General features: G+C 34.8%; 1 protein-coding gene across 1 annotated transcript in view; it reads left to right on the forward strand.

Annotated features, from left to right (window-relative positions):
• CAPS2 (calcyphosine 2) overlaps positions 1-17,235 on the forward strand; it is a 34,871-nt gene extending 17,636 nt beyond the window's left edge. Inside the window, exons 9-17 of the mRNA XM_013947287.2 lie at positions 661-735; positions 1,635-1,730; positions 1,861-1,954; positions 3,992-4,107; positions 10,146-10,222; positions 11,851-12,005; positions 12,918-13,037; positions 14,115-14,211; positions 15,866-17,235. Coding sequence (XP_013802741.1) covers positions 661-735; positions 1,635-1,730; positions 1,861-1,954; positions 3,992-4,107; positions 10,146-10,222; positions 11,851-12,005; positions 12,918-13,037; positions 14,115-14,211; positions 15,866-16,041 — 1,006 coding nt within the window. The 3' untranslated portion in view covers positions 16,042-17,235. The remainder of the gene's footprint in view (positions 1-660; positions 736-1,634; positions 1,731-1,860; positions 1,955-3,991; positions 4,108-10,145; positions 10,223-11,850; positions 12,006-12,917; positions 13,038-14,114; positions 14,212-15,865) is intronic.
• Positions 17,236-18,649: the final 1,414 nt, after the last annotated feature.

Raw genomic sequence — 18,649 nt, forward strand, 5'->3', positions numbered from 1 at the left:
ACATTTTGATCTATATAATGAAATGGATGTGTATCTCCTATTTTTGTTTTGTTCTGTCTCAACATGCAGGCAAACATCTCTAGTTTGCTTATTTTAATACCATGTTCTGAAGGCTTTCTCAACAAGTTTCTGTTTTATTTGTGTTCTTTTAAAAAAAAAAAAAAAAAAAGGGAGGGGGGCAACAAAAACTGGTTTCAAGAGCAATCCCCCAATCTCAGTCTCTTACATCCATCACATGGACATATCTTCATTTCTGGAAATAGTGATCTATACTGATATGGCTGATATAAAGTATCTAGGTGGGTAAAGAAGACCCCACATGGATATTCTGCAAGAAAATGTATTATGTGGTAGGAGCATGGTGCATGGTGGAGGTTTAATTCTAGACATCAGCGTATCTAAACAAAATATCCCATTCATACCCATACCTTCTGTGGATGTACTCTGCTTTTCTGTGGTGAACAGTTGTATGCTATAATTGCAGAATGCCTTTCACATTACAACTGAGTTACTTTCTAATTCAGCTACAGGGGATCATCTCTTCAGCCAGGTTGCCAAGGATACCATATTTCACATTTTTTGCTGTTTTGAAACAGTTGATTTTCATGTGATATTGCTTTGTGAACATATAGGTGTTGACACGTTGAATTCTTTTCACAGAATAAAGACCAAATCAGGATTAACTGAAAACATGCTTTCTAACAAGCTACGCTTTGACAGTAGGATTGTATCAAGGTAATCACAAATTTTATAAAGATTTTCAGTTCTATGAATTTATGAATGATGATCTTTACCTTCTTGAAATAATTAATTGCACTGAACCTTTCATTCTGAGCCCTGTGTTTAGGAAAAAAAGTATGTGCTGTGTGGGTGTATATTCACACATGTATAAATACAGCTTTTGATGTGGCTGACTGTTAGTGGTTGTACAGTCCCATTGCACAGCATTAAGATGCTTAAGTAATGTGATGTTACCATTATATCCATCTTAGCTCTGTGCAGGACACAGGGATTGTGTAGAATAGTGCTCTTAACCATTGCACCTCAGTTAGTTAATTAAATTTTTTTTTGCCTTATCTTAATATGTGGCAACCACTGTGGATGAAAAGCATGACTTTGTATCTTGTTTGTAACTCCTTACATATTAAAACTTGCAGATTTAGCATATCTTTGTAACTGGTCTCAACTGTGTAGGGGATGATACAAACATATTCTTCAGCTCTGTAAGTGACTCTTTTCTGAAGCACTGAGCCGTATACCCTACTTGTTAGACACAGCTCAGGATTCAGCCACATCGCTTCGTATACCACAATGAATGTAGGAGTCCTGATTTAGGTAATCCTTTAGTTAATGAATGAAAATTACATTGGTATACTAGAGATGCAGTTTTGATAGATGTTCTTAATATTATAAAGAAAGAATATTGAATTAAGACTTGTGTCCAAATCTACAGATTGAATTGCACAGTATTTCAATAAAAAGAGTCAGGTATCTCTTTCAAAGAAAAGGATTATGCAATAAGCAACACTGGACATAAAATATGTGTTTCAAAATAGAAGTGCTATTTCTGTTTGAGTTGAACTTGATTTGTATAAATGCAAAAATCTAAAGGTGGTTTTCAATTTTCCTTCTAGAAATGGTCGTGATGCTTGCAGAGAGTTGATTGGATTTTTTTTTGCATATGACAGATCCATTACCGTGTATGAATTTCGGCAATTTGGAAAAAACAGGTAGAATAAGTCACTTTTAAAAAGTTATTTGGACTGTGTTATCTTACTTAGATGTGTTATCTTTTACAACGAATCTAAGAGGCTTAACTATATTCGGTTGTTTTAAGATCAGTTTTGAATTATTTCACAGAACAAATGCCTTGCCTTTCATTCAGAAGGGAGTTTATCAACACCAGCAAGGACAAAAGAAGGGAAAAGCTTATAATCTTAGTGACTTCTATATTGTAAGTATTGTTCTGTTGCACATACACCAATTTTGTTGATGATTTAGAAATAATATCTAGATATTAGAGTTGCACATTGTGATCTAGCCTTGAGGGGAAGACTTTCAGCTAATTTCAGTAGGCTTTTCCCATTTAAGATTTCCAGGAATCTGGATTATTTTGCTGTCAGAACGTTTAGAGATTCCACTTTTGTCTTCAGATTAAACTGTAGTTTGTACTTTGACCACTAGAGGGCATAAGACTGCAGACAGTGAAGGATTTGTAGGCGTTAAAGAGTGACAGAATGAGCAACTCAGACAGGAGGGTCTTGAAGTTGAAATAGACTAAAGTACTTGTTCAAAATTAAGAATCTTTGCAAGGTCTGCTGGCACTTTTGACACTAAGGAATGATTGAATAGATATTTTTTTAAACCTGAGAAAATTTGTAGGGTAATTGGTTTTAACCTAAACTTTGAGGAGATTTACCACCAGCTGTTTAGAAATAGCTTTGAAAAGAAACTTTTGCAAAAAGGTGTTAGTTTGAAACATCGTTTGAATATATAATATCTAAAGTCAAGGCTTTGTCTAATGGAGCATTTTAAACTAGGCTAGACTTCATCCACCAGCTGATCTCATCAGTGACTGTAAATGATATTGCATCTTCTGTACTGCTGGATTTGTGGGTTAGGTGTTCCTGGTTTATAAATACTTAAGCAATTTTTCAGGTACAGGATGTTTCCATTGAGTTTTCAGCCTTTCACTCCCCCACTAATCTTAAGTTTAGTGTAAATGAGGTATTTGAATATGAAAATAAAACTCTAAAAACTAATGTTGTGTTCTATTTTGTCTAATCACCTACCTTCTCTTAACTGTTTATATGTGGCTACCATGTAAGAGTTTGCAAGATGAAATAGATGACTTTATTGTATGGTGGTTGCAGCTATTTAGACAATTTTTATGGTTGCTATTGATATGTTTGCAACCTGCAGATGGAATGATTAAAATGTGTTCTGGATAGAGATGCTTCTTTAAAGCATCCAGAAGATGTGCTGTTACTGAGTTTGATAGCCTTGGAATGGTGGTTTATTTGTAAATCCCCATATCTGCAAACTGTTTTTCTGGGCTGACATTAAGATGTACAACTGTCTCTCAAAGTTCAGGTGGCTGGCAGACTTGCACTTACTACTTTATGGTTTTTGGAGACTTTACAGCCGAAGCCTGCATGGTATTACAGTTAGAGCTACTGCTTTTGTGATTCTTCTCAGGGTTCTTTGCTCTTAGTCTGCTGCTTTTCTCTCCCTCCACTTCCCTTCCTTCCCTCTTCTCCCAACCCAAATAGCTTCTTGAACTTTGGAGTAAATGTAAGGTGTCCCCTGCTCTCAACCTGGAGAGAAGGGGAGAATCTCTAATACTTAGAAGGGGCTATATTGAGGACTGTATATTACTTTTAGTGTGTTTTTACTCAGAATTTATTAGTGAAATCCAGTAATTTTAAAGAATTACTGTATATTTAAACATTGCATGTATGACTTGAACTTTGGGATGGCTACCTTTTAGTTGTTTGTAGCTCTCAAATCTGATTTTAGGTTGTTTAAAATAGCCATGGAGGGTTTCTTCTAGTCTGAAAGGAGTTTGTTGTCATAGAATCAACGTAGCACCTTCTACCTGAACCTCTTTTTTGTGGCCCAGTGATTTCTGGATCCCATAACAATGAAAGGAGAAGAGAAACAGAAAAGTAGAGCCTGGCTTTGAAGGAACGATGCTCTACAGTCTCGCATTCCTGAGCTGTGAATTAGGCCACAGTAGGCTCTTTACTAGACAAACCTCTGTGGAAGGTAATGAGTATCATCTTGGATCCTGCAGCTGGGTTTTTGTTTTTGTTTTTTGCTTGTTTGTTTGTTTTTTTAGTGCTAGAAAGGCTCTGTTAAGAAGGTTAGCTGACCTTAGCTACACTTTTCTGTCATTTCATACCAAGAATTATACTTCCTGAAAGATCTGCAGAACATGTTCTACAAAACGTATGATGGGCTTGAGATTCATTATATTCTCTGTCCTCAGGGAGCTAACCTCACTTTCCAAAGTGCTGATCATAACCTTCCAGAAAGTGTTAAGCAGAACCCCATTCTCACCCTTCGTGTGACAAGTATTGATAAAGCAGCTATGGATTTTCTAAAGTAAGTGCAGCTAACTGTTTTTCAAATTACTCTTCCTGCCGTACAAAAAAGTTTATTTAGTTGTTTTTTTATTGGATCTTCTAACATTATATTATTTATACTGTTAAAAATTCTACATTTAGGCTGTTTTTGAGGAAAAAATAATGGATGCGAGTGGATGTTCTGTAATTCAGTATTTTGTTAGAATGATAAGGGGTAATTTTAAAATAAGAATTAATTAAATTATGAAACTATCCTGTTTGCTGTGTTAGAATTTGAAGTCAGATTTTTTTGTATACAAGTCATGTACTGAAACTTTTACATGATGAACTAAAGTGCTACATTTGGGAAAAAAATAATTTTTTAAGCAATCAACAGTATCACTGAATCTTTTATGGCACTTATGTTTCAAACAAACTAACATGATACAGTCAGCCATGATAATGCTAGTGTTTGAACAGAGGCGGGGGAAAGACTGTAGCGTGCGTGCACTCTCTCATGCATGCTCGCTCTCTCTTTTTTAATCTTCCCCTTCCCTTCATTTTTCATTTACTTTCATTCTCCAGATATTGCCACATGAAGACTACAAACACTGGGTCATCTTATTTTATCATCTCATTTGCTTTCTCATTCCTTTGAGGTACTGAACCCTATGTTCCAACAGAACCTTTTCTCACCCGCTCTTCTCCTAAGGCTCTGAAATTCTCTGTACATTGTAATTCTTCTTTGCTTTAGTATTTCGGTGGAAAGAGAGGTGTGCTCCTTACTGCAACAGAGGATGATGCTTGCCTCTAGCACCAATTCTGCATTTCTAATGAAGAAGAAAATGAGTCCTGAGAGCATTATCTCTGCTCCTGTATATCATCCAGCCCATCAATGTTGGGAGAGTTGGAGTAGAGAATGCACAGGGCTAGTATTGACACCTAATAATTTGATATTGTTTGGTATTAGATATCTTTAGAATTAAGGTGTTAATATTGCTGGTTTTCTCCTTCCCCTTATTTCAAGTGAGGGGAAACAAAGAGGAGGAAGAAATAGAATTATCTTTCTATTATATGCTATAATTAACAATACCTACATGAGAAATCTGAAGGTCACAGATCATTACCATTTAGTATCTCCTCAACCCCTGTTTGCATTAATTTAACATGACTGACAAAACGTTTGACTGTCGTGGCTGAGTGTGTCCCTGTTTTCACCAGTATGGTTTACTGTAGCAAAGAACTATGAAGAACGTAGTTTCAAGTGTATCTCTGGCTGCTAAATCACTGTAATTTCAGTGTGTACAGTAAGCCATCAGTTAGTGAAGCTTCTGATTTGGACATTTACTCAAATTACATGTTAACTTTTTAATAACGAGATGTGAGTGATCCCAGTGTGTTTCACTGGGATATATGACCTAGTTGTTCCCTGAGATTATCTGTACTTGTGTTTTTTGGGTTTTTTTTTCCCCCTTTCCTACTGAAAGAGGACTGGTTCACGTCTGTAAATAGCTCTTCCCAAGAGGATGGGCTGTTGTCATAGGGAGAAAATTATTTTCTCCTTGTGCATTTCCTCTCTTTTATGATCGGTGGAATGCAGGTATGACGCTGATACAGTTCAGAGATAATACATTTATGTAGCGGAAAAGCTCTTTTGGAGCAGTATTTCTGTACTTTTTCTGTCAAAATGGTTTTGGTAAATTAGATTGTTTCACAGTCTGAAAGATGGGATTTTCTTAGAACTTTTTCAAATGGTTAGGTGAAGGGGTAATCTTTGAGTATGCACTATTTTTGTAGATAGTATTCTCATCTTAATATCTACATAGAAGTAAACTGTCTAGGGAATGCAGTGTCTTCCTCTGGGGTGTCTGGGTTTTATTGTCAGTATGCTGGTTCTTAACACAAGTAATATTTTGGTATGAAAATGTATTATATTACTGGGTTGCCTGAACATGGAAGTTATTTAACAGAATTGGAAATACAGTTGGAGCTTGGTGAATCAAATTTTGGTGATGAGTCAGCCTATAGTAGATGTTACAAGATATAAATTTTCATAGAATCACAGAATGATTGAGTTTGGAAGGGACCCCTAGAGATTCTGTAGTCCAACCCCCCTTGCTCAGAGCTAGGTCAACAAGAGCAGGTAGACCAGTCCTGTGTTCAGTTGGGTTTTGAGTATCTCTGAGGATGGAGGCTCCACAATCTGTCTGGGCAACCTGTTCCAGTGTTCAACCACACTCAGAGTGAAAAAGTTTCTTCTTAAGTTTAAACGGAATTTCCTGTTTGTCAATTTGTGCCCATTGCCTCTTGTCCTTCCACGGGATGCTACTGAGAACAGTCTGGCTCTGTCATCTTTACTCCCTCCAAGCAGGTATTTATACAGAATAATAAGATCCTCCCCGAAGGCTTCTCTTCTGGAGGCTAAACAGTCCCAGCTCTCTGAGCCTCTCTTCATATGCCAGATGTTCCAATCCCTTCTAGAGTAGGAACAGCAATAACAGAGGCACAGTTAAATACATTCACTATCTAAAGACTGCTTTAGTTAGAATAATGTAACTATTATTTTCTTTTTGCAAGTGCTTAGATAAATGAAGCTTGTGCTTACAGTAATATTCACTTTAAGATTGCTTTACACTGAAAGCTCTGCAGAGGAGCCATAGTGAGTTAACAGTCCATAAAGCAGTAAATTTCAATCGAATGGGTTATAGAAATATACAGTTGTATGATGCTTACTGTTAATTGTTTCCTCCATGCAAGGTTTCCATGAAATGGAAAACAATACAACTTAATTTTGGATAGTTTTATATAAGACTGTGCATCTCTGAAGCATATCATTCTGTTACATAGCTTCCTTCATTCTTTGCTAATCTGGTACCTGTAGAGTTTGGAGTTGATCGAGTGTTACCTCTAAAGGCTCTGTAATCAAGACCTGCTCTTCAGGTCATAATTCAGGTCTGGATTTTCTGCTACCCATGGTAGAACAAATTGCTTCTTTTTTATCCTCTCTCAAATTAAAGTGCGTTCTTTTAGATTTTAGATTTTGAAGTCTGTCTCTCTTTTCTGAGATGGGGGATTATTGAAATCTAACCATCTGCTTTCTCTGGTACAAAACTCTTGAAGTGAGTCCTTGTCCCCCATTACTAAAACCACAGAGAATCCTGCTCAGATAGTCTGTTGCAGGCTTTCAGGAGGTCCTATGCCCTGCCATCACAGATCATGAATCCTTTGTATTTTAGATGTGTTTTAGAGAGGATGAGCTGTCCTCTGTAGTTGGTTGTTGACTTTATCTTCCCATGGATTTACGGGATTTGGGTTAGACAAGCTTTTGGGGATCAAACTGCATAATGCGAGTTACCCAAATAGGAGGTGAAAATCCTTCATAGATAGCAGAGAGGCAAGTCTTTGGCCTCAGAAGACAGAAGTACTCCATGGCGAGGCACTAATGAGCAAGCAGCATAAAGTTGGCAGTAGTGCTTTTGCCTCTGCCTTCCTGCTCTGGTTAAAGTAATTAGTGAACTTTTTTTCTTCCAGTAGGTTCTTCCATAGTATTTTTTTTTTTAACATGCTTTATAACAATTTCTGTGAATTGTTTTTCTAGAAATGTGCCCCGGAAAGTCCTTCTGAGGAGTGAATAACTTGCCAGACAAAACACAAATTTTTAAGTATAATTCCTAGACCACATATAAGATGTGCTGATCCAGTTTTAGGTCTATAGTGTTGCTGTTGTTTGTTGCCAGAACAGCTGTACTTAGAAAACAAACCTTTTTTTTGACAGTTCTGAGTATTATTTTCATTTATTTTGACAGACCTACAGTTAGCCTATATGAATGAAAGCAAAAGGAAATGGCCTCAGAAGATCAGAACAGTCTTTATGGAGTCAGATTCCATGTCTGTAACTGTAGCTAATACTGCTTTCTTCAGAAGAAGATGCAAAACACCATATCATGGAAAGATGCCTGTCTGTCTTCTTTTTATTAGCTTGTATTTGAAATGAGAAGGCTTATGTATTTTCCAAATCGGGCTTTAATCGAAGCTAAAAGTCTTCTGTTTAGTCTCCAGTGCAAGAAAAGACTTGTGTGCTTTACTAGCACCTTAAACTCAGTAGTTAAGACTTCTCTGTGATTGCTTCAGAAGGTGTCTCCTCCCCTCCAAATCTATTACTCAGACACCTGAACTAAGAAGAGTTTTCTTCTGGGTCTGTATAACCTACAGTTAGCAGCATGGACACTTTTGAATATGGTTTTAACATTAACATCATCACTGCTTTTTGATTACCTGCACATTCTTGAAGAAATTGATTTATTGATTTGAGACACTTTTTTTTTGTGGAGGCCTTATCTTTCTGTGCAATGTCCAATTAAAAGGACATCAGTCTCTAAATACATCTTTTCTTGAAGATTTCACCTGTGTTAACATTTCTTTAAAGTGGGTGGGTAAAATCCTGTAACAAATAGAAAACTGGGTGACAGGCCTACTGTCATTCTTTTGACACCCTGTTACTCTCATTTTCTGGGTGTCATCAGATGTTAAAATCAGTCAGAATCTGGACAGCCTATTGTTTAACAGGGTATTAAAAGAACAATTCTGTGTTTAGACATTTTTGTTTTCATTGCTTCCCAAGATTGCTAACAACAAAGTCACACGAGTGCTCAGAAGCCTTTTAGTTTAAAGTTAATTCATTTCATATTTCTTGTCTGATCGTCTTGTCGCTATTTTGTTCTAGTCATTGATATTTAGTTCAAAGGCTGTGGAGGAAATGCATGTTTCTCAAGATGTGTTTGAAATATATGCAATAGGTGCCCCACACAAGAACTTGTAGCACCTCTGTTCTCTTGAAGTTTCTCTGTGCTGTCTCACAAGATATTTTTTTGTGTGAGACTCCCATTCACTTTATCTCATTCATCAACTTTTTTCAAGCGTTTTTCTCTTTTCTTTTAGAAATCCATAATTTGTTCATTACAGTCGTCTTAAAAGTATTCCATTGTATTGTGTTGCAGGAACAAAGCAGAGAAAGGGATTTTTAGACAATAATTGGCCAGACTTCCATCAGTATAATGTCCATTCCCTTTCTGAACAGAGTTCCTCCTTCAGCTGGCAGATTTTTCATACTTTTTGTTTAGCAGATTTCTGGCAGTTTCTCATTGGAGCTGTTTGTAGGCTGCCTGGAGAAGGTGCAGTCACTGCAGTCAAAAGGTCTGGAAATCTCTCTTACTGCTCTTGCTTGTCACTGATGGATCATGTCCAGAACATTTCCTCCTTGGTTCGGGGCATACCTCAGTAAGTTGAATCAGAATAGTAGTATGGAACCCATTCTTCCTGTAAGGAATTGGTGACACTGTGTGAAATATCTGAACACTGATTAAGGGAAATTTTTAAATAATTCTATTCTTCTGCAGAGGTATTCTTTGGTAGGGGTATGTTGCTGGATTGGTCCCCAGTGTCCCTTAAGTGATACTGTTCTTGGTCTGCATCATGGAAGACAACTTTTTCTGCTCTTTTTCTGTCTGGGTAATAACAATGATAGTCTTTTTGTCCTTGTGTCCCGTTAGTGATGGATGAGGAGCTAAGACATGGAACAGATGGAAAAAAAATGTTACCTAATTGTTTTCTTTCAGTTAGCAGTTTCCCTTAGCATTTAACTACATTGCTAGGAGAGTAGAGATTCAAGATACAAATTGTATAGTTTTGAAATTTCTTTTCTAAAGAGAAGTTTCTTTTCCTGTTCTTAAAAAAAATATTACTAATTAATAAATTCTTCAAGTGGCCTGAGCTGAAGAGTGGGACTTAGTCTTGAAATTTTTTTCTGGAGATTTTACACACAGGAGGAATTATCCATGATTAATGAATTAGTAGAGGAGCTGCTAATAGAATATTGTCAGACAAGAATTTCTGCATACCTGCAACTACTGAGCAATGACTTCCATGTGTGCCATCTCAAACTAAAGCAGTTGTATACTATGCTTATAACGGTAGCATAAGAATTAAATGTAAAGTTAAAAAGTTTTTTACTACAGCTTTTTTTAATTCAGTAACATTACATGTAAATCCACCAATCAATATGAATTTTGTCTATTTTAGAGCTGCTTCAATGGAACTCGAGCAAGAATTTGACAAGCAAGAGACTGATGACAGCAAAGTTTTCAGGAAGATCCAAGGTTTGTGTCTACTAGAACCCACTTAATTTTAATTTCTTTCTGTTTACAGCTAAATACAAAGAACAGTAGTGAAATTTTAAGGATTTTATTTGTATAAATGAAATTAAACAAAAGTTATTTTAATTAATACAATGAATATTACTGGAATCCAATATTAGAATAAAGCAATCAGAAGAATACTGTATCCTCTCATAGATATACCTTTTAATTTTCTTTCTTTAAATAAGAGGTCTGGCTAAAGGTCATGGAAACTGTACAGAATAATTATGACTAATCAATAAAATGTTATCTGTAATGACATCTATGAAAATATGCTAAAGTGTAGCACTGATCCTGTGTTAAACTGGCATTGTTTTAAAAATTACTGGCAAAATATACAAAACACAATCCCATTTCTTCAGTTAATTTTGTAATATTATGTTAATTTTAGATAGTTCTTTTGACCATTATTTCTGTATACTGAAAAGTTGTTATTTTTCATAGTCTTTAGTATTGTGTTAACTAATATGTGAGTACATATTGATTAGTATATTCTGGAATACATAACTGAATTTTACCAGGTTCCTCCCTACGGTCTTTTGGACAAAGGAATATCTTTGTGTTTAAAATTATAGAAAGATATTTGTACACTGTTGCATATTATCTTTGTAATCTGTGATCAACAAAAACTGTTGAATTTGACCAGCTCCTGATTTGCTCAAGTATTTACTGTCAGTAGCTAAACCTTTTTTTTATGTATTCTTCAGTCACTAAAATCTGCTTGGACATTTACTTTTAGAAAAATCATTGACTAATAAATTAGGAAAATTTTTTATCTTCTAATTCTCCTTTTTTTTTTTTTCCTGGCATAATACACACAAATTGATTTTGCGATTATCTGATTGTATCTAACATTTGCTGGTGTGGCCTGGAAGAAGGTTACATTTATGTATTTTAAGACCTATTTTAACATGCTGGGTGTCATCTTTTACTGGAAACAACTCCCCTCCCCCATTTTGATTTATAATTGTAAATATTAGTAATTTGAAAAAATAATAGGATAACAGCAGGTGACTTCTGTTAACAGAATATACTGAGAAATTAGGACACCCATAAAGTAAGCCTGCTACCTAGAGATTTTGATACGGCCATCATTTTTACCATATAAATAGTTCTGTGGATATTACTGTGGAACAATTTTGTTGAATCACTTGTATTTGTTCTTGTTTCCACATTTATTTAATATTTCTGTACAGTGAAGGAGCAGTTCTATGCCCCATAATCAAAAGTTTGTATTAACAAAGTATGATGTTGGTATATTGCTTTTTATGTTGAATAATGATACGTAATCATTTCTAGTGGAAGTAAGCAGTTTTTTAATTTGAGCACATGTAGAGTGAAAACCATTCTTCCTTTCCTTTTGTGGCCTTTTTAATGGTTTATTAGATGTTGCTGTTCTTTATATGACTTCTACTCAAATGTTGAGTAACTGATAGTTTCATTTTGAACTAACATTTTCTCGAAGGTGAGAGAGCCTGGATGTATCATTTTAACCAGTATCATAAGTACTTGTGGTTTTGTTTTATTTTAAATCATCTCCAAAACATGTGGCCAACTTCATGTAAATATTTTGTTCTCTGGATCCTCAGGTATGCTCAGAGAGACACTAAGGAAAAGAGGAGTTCGTGTTATAACAGGCTTAGGCAAGTATTTCCGACAAATAGACAAGAGCAGAAATGGGTTTCTCTCTCAGGCAGACTTTAAGGAAGCTCTAAAATTATTCCATTTGGAAGTCCCTGAAGGGGTAAGTCTAGCTGAAACTGCTTAATAACTATTTGCAAGTTTGTTTGTTTTGTTTTATTTTTTAACTTTGTGATATGTTGGCATTTCTGCATTCAGTCCCATGTGAAATTAAAAAAAAAAAAAAAAGAGAGAGAGAGAAGTTACTTTTGCACTATCTTTTGTGTTACAAAGAAGCAAGTGGGATTGCGATCCATTTTTGTCTTTTTTGGCCCTTTTAAAATAATTAATATGATGCTATTTTCTTATCTTTCTTCTTTAAGTTGCTTTTAACTTACATGACAGTAATTTTGTTAACACTGTATACACTGTGTTGTAAAAACTACTCACATATAGCAAAATTGCACATAACTTTTTTATGGTCATCATTGACCCTTAATAGCTTGCATTAGTTTGGCGAATCTTGGAGTCAGTTTGGATTTGGAAGTTGTTTGTGAAGATACTGTAATTTTCTACATAGCAATTGCTTTGTTCTTGGACACAGTAAAGACATCAAGATTTATTTGGTTTCATTGGTTAGAAAAATTTTATAGAACTTTGCTGCCTTGCATTAATATCAGAAGAACTAGGATTTCTTTGTCTCTTAAGTGGTAGTGGCATAACTTTCGAATTTAACAGGGGTTGTTGCACCATCTTGGAGTGGAAAGGGGCTTGTCCTTTGAACCATGCTTGAAATTTTTTCTGCCTACAATAACTGCAAGCGGTCTGCTTGTTAAGAAATTGTTTATATTTCATTAGTAAAGTTTTGTCTCCATCACTGTAGTATGTCTTGTATTTTAAATGCATTGAATTTTATCTTACCTAAAGATAAAAATTAAGTGTTCTGCATTTTCTTCACAGTGTAATAATACCCCAATAGTTATGTTCACATGTATTTTATAAGAATTAACATTGGGAAGTTACTTTTAATTTACAGGAGTTCGAATCCTTATGGCTTATTCTTGATCATAGCAAGACTGATAAAGTTGACTATGGGGAATTTATTCGTGCCATAGTTGGAGAAATGAACGAGTATCGGAAAGCATTTGTAAGAAAAGTAAGTTTCATGGCAGATACTTTGAGTGTAGATATTTTCCAGTCTAACTTTGGAGTTGGTTATTCATCGTGTTTTGATTTTTTTTTTTCCCCTTAAATTGTGCGTCTAATAATCAGCTCCTTAAGCTGTGAGATAAATTTATTAAAATAAATGTAGATTAGAAGACTACACATTGTTCCATTGTTGAATTAGTTAATTTTGAACTCTGCAATTTAGAATTAAATCTTTAATTATTTTGAGTTTATGAGTATGTGTGCTAGTCTTACTGTTCAGTCTAGTGTAAAGCATTTGGCTGTGTGAAACTCTCTCTTCCAGAAGTCTGATTGCTCAGTTTCGGACAGATCACTATCTGTGTGTGTATTATTTCCTCAATGCGTGAAACGAGGAAATAATACTTGCCTTCTTTGAGACCTACCTACACTTAGAGGAACTGTATTAGTGAGACATTTTATAGTTGAAATACCATTTGTTATATGTGTATCTAGAAACTGGATCGACAAAGGGACTGGTAATGTAATGTGGAGCCGTATGCTGCAGTATGAAACATTGATTACAAACTAGTCAATATCTTGGTGACTGGATATCATGAAGATCAGGAAAAAAGCTATATATTTTCATATTTCTAATCACTGAGGATCTGACTCTCTTGGCCTTATATATTGAGTGTGCATTTGAGCAAAACTGTTGAAATAAAAATGAGACTGCTGTTAGCAGTGTTGAGGCTTCCCTATTTATCAGAATGACCTGGGAGACTTTGTAATTAGAGGAGGCAGAAAGGAAGCAACCTGACTTGAGATTCTAAGGATAAGCTAGAAATTTTGGAGAGAGAAGACAACTTTTTTTGAGTTTGTTAGGTGATATTTGATGTAAAATTCGTTGAGATAAGATAGTTGTGAGATTCCATATTCTAGAATCACTTTTTGGTATCCGCTCACTATGATGGCAGATTAAACTTGCTTACATAAAGTAGGTAAGTTGACATAATTCAATGCATGAATCTAAACATATGTGTTACATAGTTAAGTATATTCAAGATTTATATTAAATTTTTTGCCTGCTTTTTTTCCCCTTGTTTAGGCCTATATGAAACTAGATTTCAACAAAACTGGGAGTGTGCCTATGGCAGATATCAGAAAATGTTACTGTGCAAAGAAACACCCTCTAGTATTGGCAGGTAATTCACATTAAAAAAAATAAAAGTATTTGATGAAGTCAACTTGTTAACAGAGGTATCGAATCCAGAACCTATTTGGTGTAAATATAACCTGTTTTCATATTGGCTTAGACTGGAGATGTTAACAAGAACTATTTTTTCCTCTTATTACCTATAACGTGTCTGTCTTGTACATGACTATAAATTGTAATGTAGTTCATATACACAACTTTAATACTTGCTTTTTCTCAAGCTACAAATACTTCATGTATGCAGATTAGATTCCCTTCCTTACCTGTTTAGGACTACATTTTTAAGTAGTTACATCTCAACTTTTGCATGCAAGTAATCAGTGACACATATGATGTTATTAATTTTCACTTTGGAGGAGAAACTTTTTCTCATATTACTGCATGTTTTGATGAAAAATACAGTTTCCAAGTGTCACTAAATGTACTTGGCACTTGAGTTTCTGAATAAATTATTCATTTATTTCTGGGACATGGGTTGTCATCCTTTACAGAAGAAATGTTGGTATCTTCATTATTTTTTCAGGACTCTCCAAAAGGTTCAATTTCGGCTATTGAAAAAATAGGAGTTTAAATCTTGGTAGGTTAGTTTCTAAAATAACATCTTCATGTATCAAATTAGTATTTGTGAAAGTCTCCCTGGTGCCCTGCTCCTTCCTATTTTACCTGCAGAAGGGAGAATGTTTTCTGTATTGCCAGTGATTTTAATGGTAACACATGGAGACACATGGTGGCATGGAGATGTTGGACAGAGGAAAATCTTTGTGATCCTAGTTTTCCATAATTCACCTCTTTGGACCACCATCCATTTTTTTCCCTCTGCCTTCAGAACTGAGAGTTCAGTAAATTCAAATTTTCATCTGGTTTGTCAGAATATTTTTTTCTGTCCTGTTTCTGAAAGAAGCTAGCCAGAGAAAACCCAGTGATTGCATAGACAGTAAATAGAGATGGTCTCAGAAATGTCACAATTGCTTATAAGCAAGAACGGTAGACCTTAAAAACATGCTCCTGTTAGAAGCATGTACTGCAATGGTGAATATACTGTACTTGAAATCAACAGAGTCATGTTGTAACAGCGAGGACAGTAATTCATTGAAATTGATATTTTCCAAAGGATAAGAACTGCAAATATAAAACTCCTTCTCAATGCCATATAAATCATCTCAAATATAATCTTTATGAAGTCACTAGAACACACAAGTTTCACTTCCAGAACACTTTTCAAATGCAAACTCCAATCTTAAGATTTTTCTAGAGCTTTGAACTTGTATTGCATTAAGCATGTGCTTTGTTACAAAGATTATTTCTGAATTACCAAAATTTTAATTTAGGAATGCATCATTCAGTTCTTTGTCATTTGAAGAAAAATCTTCCTGATCTTGTAATCTGTTTAAACGGACTTTGGCCTCATGTTTTTTGTTGATATTTAATGCTATCATGTGCTATTAAAGTAATATCATTTCTGCTGTTGATACTAAGTGAGCCAATGACTTTGTCATCTTCAGGGGATTCAGAATATTTTAACTTGTTCAAGAAAAAATTGTTTGTAAGCTGAAATTGAAAAGGTTTCTTGAAATATATTGAATGCTGTATATTCATTGTTCTTGAAAATATATTTAATGGAAAAAAAATATATACTTTCACAGGCAAAGCTACAGAAGAAGAAATTAAATCATCATTTCTAGAAACATTAGGAGATTCCTGCAGCAATCCCAATGAAGTATTCTACTCTGAGTTTGAAGATTACTATGAAGGATTAAGTGTTGGAATCATGGAGGATGATGATTTTGTTAATATCTTAAGGAACTTTTGGGGAGTTTAGAGTGGAAGAAGTCAAAAAAAGGAAGAGAGAGCCCTTATAAACAAGGAGCAAACTAAATAAGTGAGGGTTTAGTGTTGACATGCATTACTTCACAATTAGTGTCTTACATTGATTTCAAGGGCTGAAAATTTTACATGCTTTCAGAATAACAAATAATGAGTTGCTTAGTGTCCTTTGAGCTATACTAAATACTTCCTAAATGTAAATACTGTTCACTCCTTTTTACTGAAAATAGTAGAGGCTGTTCCCCATACCAGAAGGCATCATTTATTTGATATTAGAAGAAAGTGGCTTATTTTAAAATAACAGGAAATTAGAATACTAAAATGCATGAAAGAGTACATGTAAGAGAAAATTTAGTTTTATGATGCATTGTGGAAAACTTTAAATTTGACTGTATAAATATCCATAGGAGCTTTTCTTCAGCATTTTCTGCTTATAAAAATAATATATTTGTTCTGATAACATACTTTTAGTTTCTTGTTTCTTATGCTGGTGCTTAGCCTGAAAGAGAGCAGGTCATCCTTCTCCGATTTTGAGGATGTCTGCTGTCCACTGAAAATGTGGAGAAATTCACACTAATTAGCTTTTAAACTAGTATGCAGACCACCTCTGCTGATTGTATTTATTCATCTTGGTCAGGCAACCAAAGCTAAGCACTGAATCCCAAAGGTTTTAATAAGAATCTTGTGACTACAATCTGGGTATACTGTGCAGCCTTTCATTGCACAAATAGATTTTTGTGATGCACTTCTTCCTTTTCTATATTTTGCTAAGTTTTTTTTTCAAAACAAAATTTAAACATCTGGCTTTTGTACTTTGTACTGCTATTTTTTTTTTTTAACTAAAACTAAGCAATGATATCCTTTACCAAACTGAGGTACAGAATTTCATCTCTACTCTGAAAGTATAAAACAGAAAAGTCCAAAAAAGCCACCTCTGTCACAACAAAAATTAAACCATGAAGTAAAATATTTCTTGCTACTTCAAATATTCAGCCAGATATGCCTTTCAATGTAATAAATCTTGTTAATTCTGTAAGGTTCATTGTGTTAAGGAATTAAAAAAAATGCATTATTAATTTTCTATGTATTTTTGATAGCCTTTGGTTTCCGTATGCCTGTCACCAAAATTAACTGTATATTGAAATGCATTTCTTGAGCCCATGCAATTAAAATGTAATAGTTTTCTCCATGCTTGTCTGACTACATTTTGAATATATAGCCTATGGCTAACAGAACCTTCCTCTGAGACAGAATTTCTATTTTATGGGAATTTAAGGTCAGTGCTCTAATGGGACTTTGGTCCTTCTGTGAGTGGCTGGCTTATTTTAGTTAATAGTATTTTCTTACCTTGTTTTAATAACTTGTGCCTTGTTGTCTTTTGATTATCAGTTTGTTTGTACCCTGTCCTCACTTGCAACTAGCATTGCACTTTCCTCTCTAAATCCTCAAATGAGGGACTTTTTCATTTCTTATGGGGTTGCACAAGTCTATGTGTTGTGCCAGTGTATAAAGTTGTAACTCAATTTAATGAATGTGACAGTGATTTGGGAATGACATATTGGTATTTAGTCTTACAATAGTGAGTTCAAAAATATTTTGCTGGAAAAACTGAAATTTTAAAAAGTCAAATTGGAAATAAATGTGAGGTTTTACTTGTTTGCTCAGGCAGTGGTTCACTCCTACCTCTATGTCTTCACATCATAATTAAGCTATGCCAGTACAGCTTTTCCATTTCAGTGTAGCTTTCAAATTTGAAATACATTTAAATTTCTCTTCAGTGTTAAGGAGGACTCTTTTGCAAGAAGATCTCCCTGGTGATGCTCTTAGGAAGATTATACCACATTATCCTATGGAATGGAAAAAATGATAACAACGGGGTGTATCCTTAACAGGTCTACTTACCAGCAGAGACAACATCTGTTGGAAATTAATGTGCTTTCAATTTTGTTCTTATCACTAAAATGAGGTGCTTTTAAGTGAATGTTACTTCCGTAGCTTCGATAGTCATGCTTTTTTTTTTTTTTCTTCTTCATCTGAAGATGGATCTCTAGCAGGGTAATCTAGGATAAATTCTAAAGGTTAGACTTAAAAAGTGCCTAAAAATGCAGGTAGATACTTCCTGCTCTGGTACTTCTGTGAAACTTAATGGGCATATAACTTCTGTTAACTATAAGGTCATTTACGCATCAAGGTTGCCTCAAACCATCAGCTACAATGTCTGTGGTGAATTTTTAATAGAGTTTGCACAAGTGCCTAAGAGTCATTTTCCATCTGCTTGCTGTTGTCCATTGTCTAAACTCAGGAGAGGACAAAGAATGGTAGACCAAAATCTACCCAAGACGAGTACACCATGCTTACCTAGTTAGTAGAAAAATGCAGAAACTATTCAAACCAGTCTCTCTGATGTCTGTTTTTTTGTTTGGTTGTTTAGTTTTGTTTTTCATTAACTATATTGAAATCTATCATTTGGCAGTGCTGGAGATTGTAGTCTGGATTATCCCTCTTTGGAAATCAAATACTGCAGCAGGTACTCTGAATGTGGTGCCTATGCAATTCTGTAAATCCTAATATTTTGTCTTTTTTTTCATTGAGTAAGGCATTTA

The sequence above is a fragment of the Apteryx mantelli genome, chromosome 1 (genome assembly GCF_036417845.1).
Source record: "Apteryx mantelli isolate bAptMan1 chromosome 1, bAptMan1.hap1, whole genome shotgun sequence".
Taxonomy (NCBI): domain Eukaryota; kingdom Metazoa; phylum Chordata; class Aves; order Apterygiformes; family Apterygidae; genus Apteryx; species Apteryx mantelli.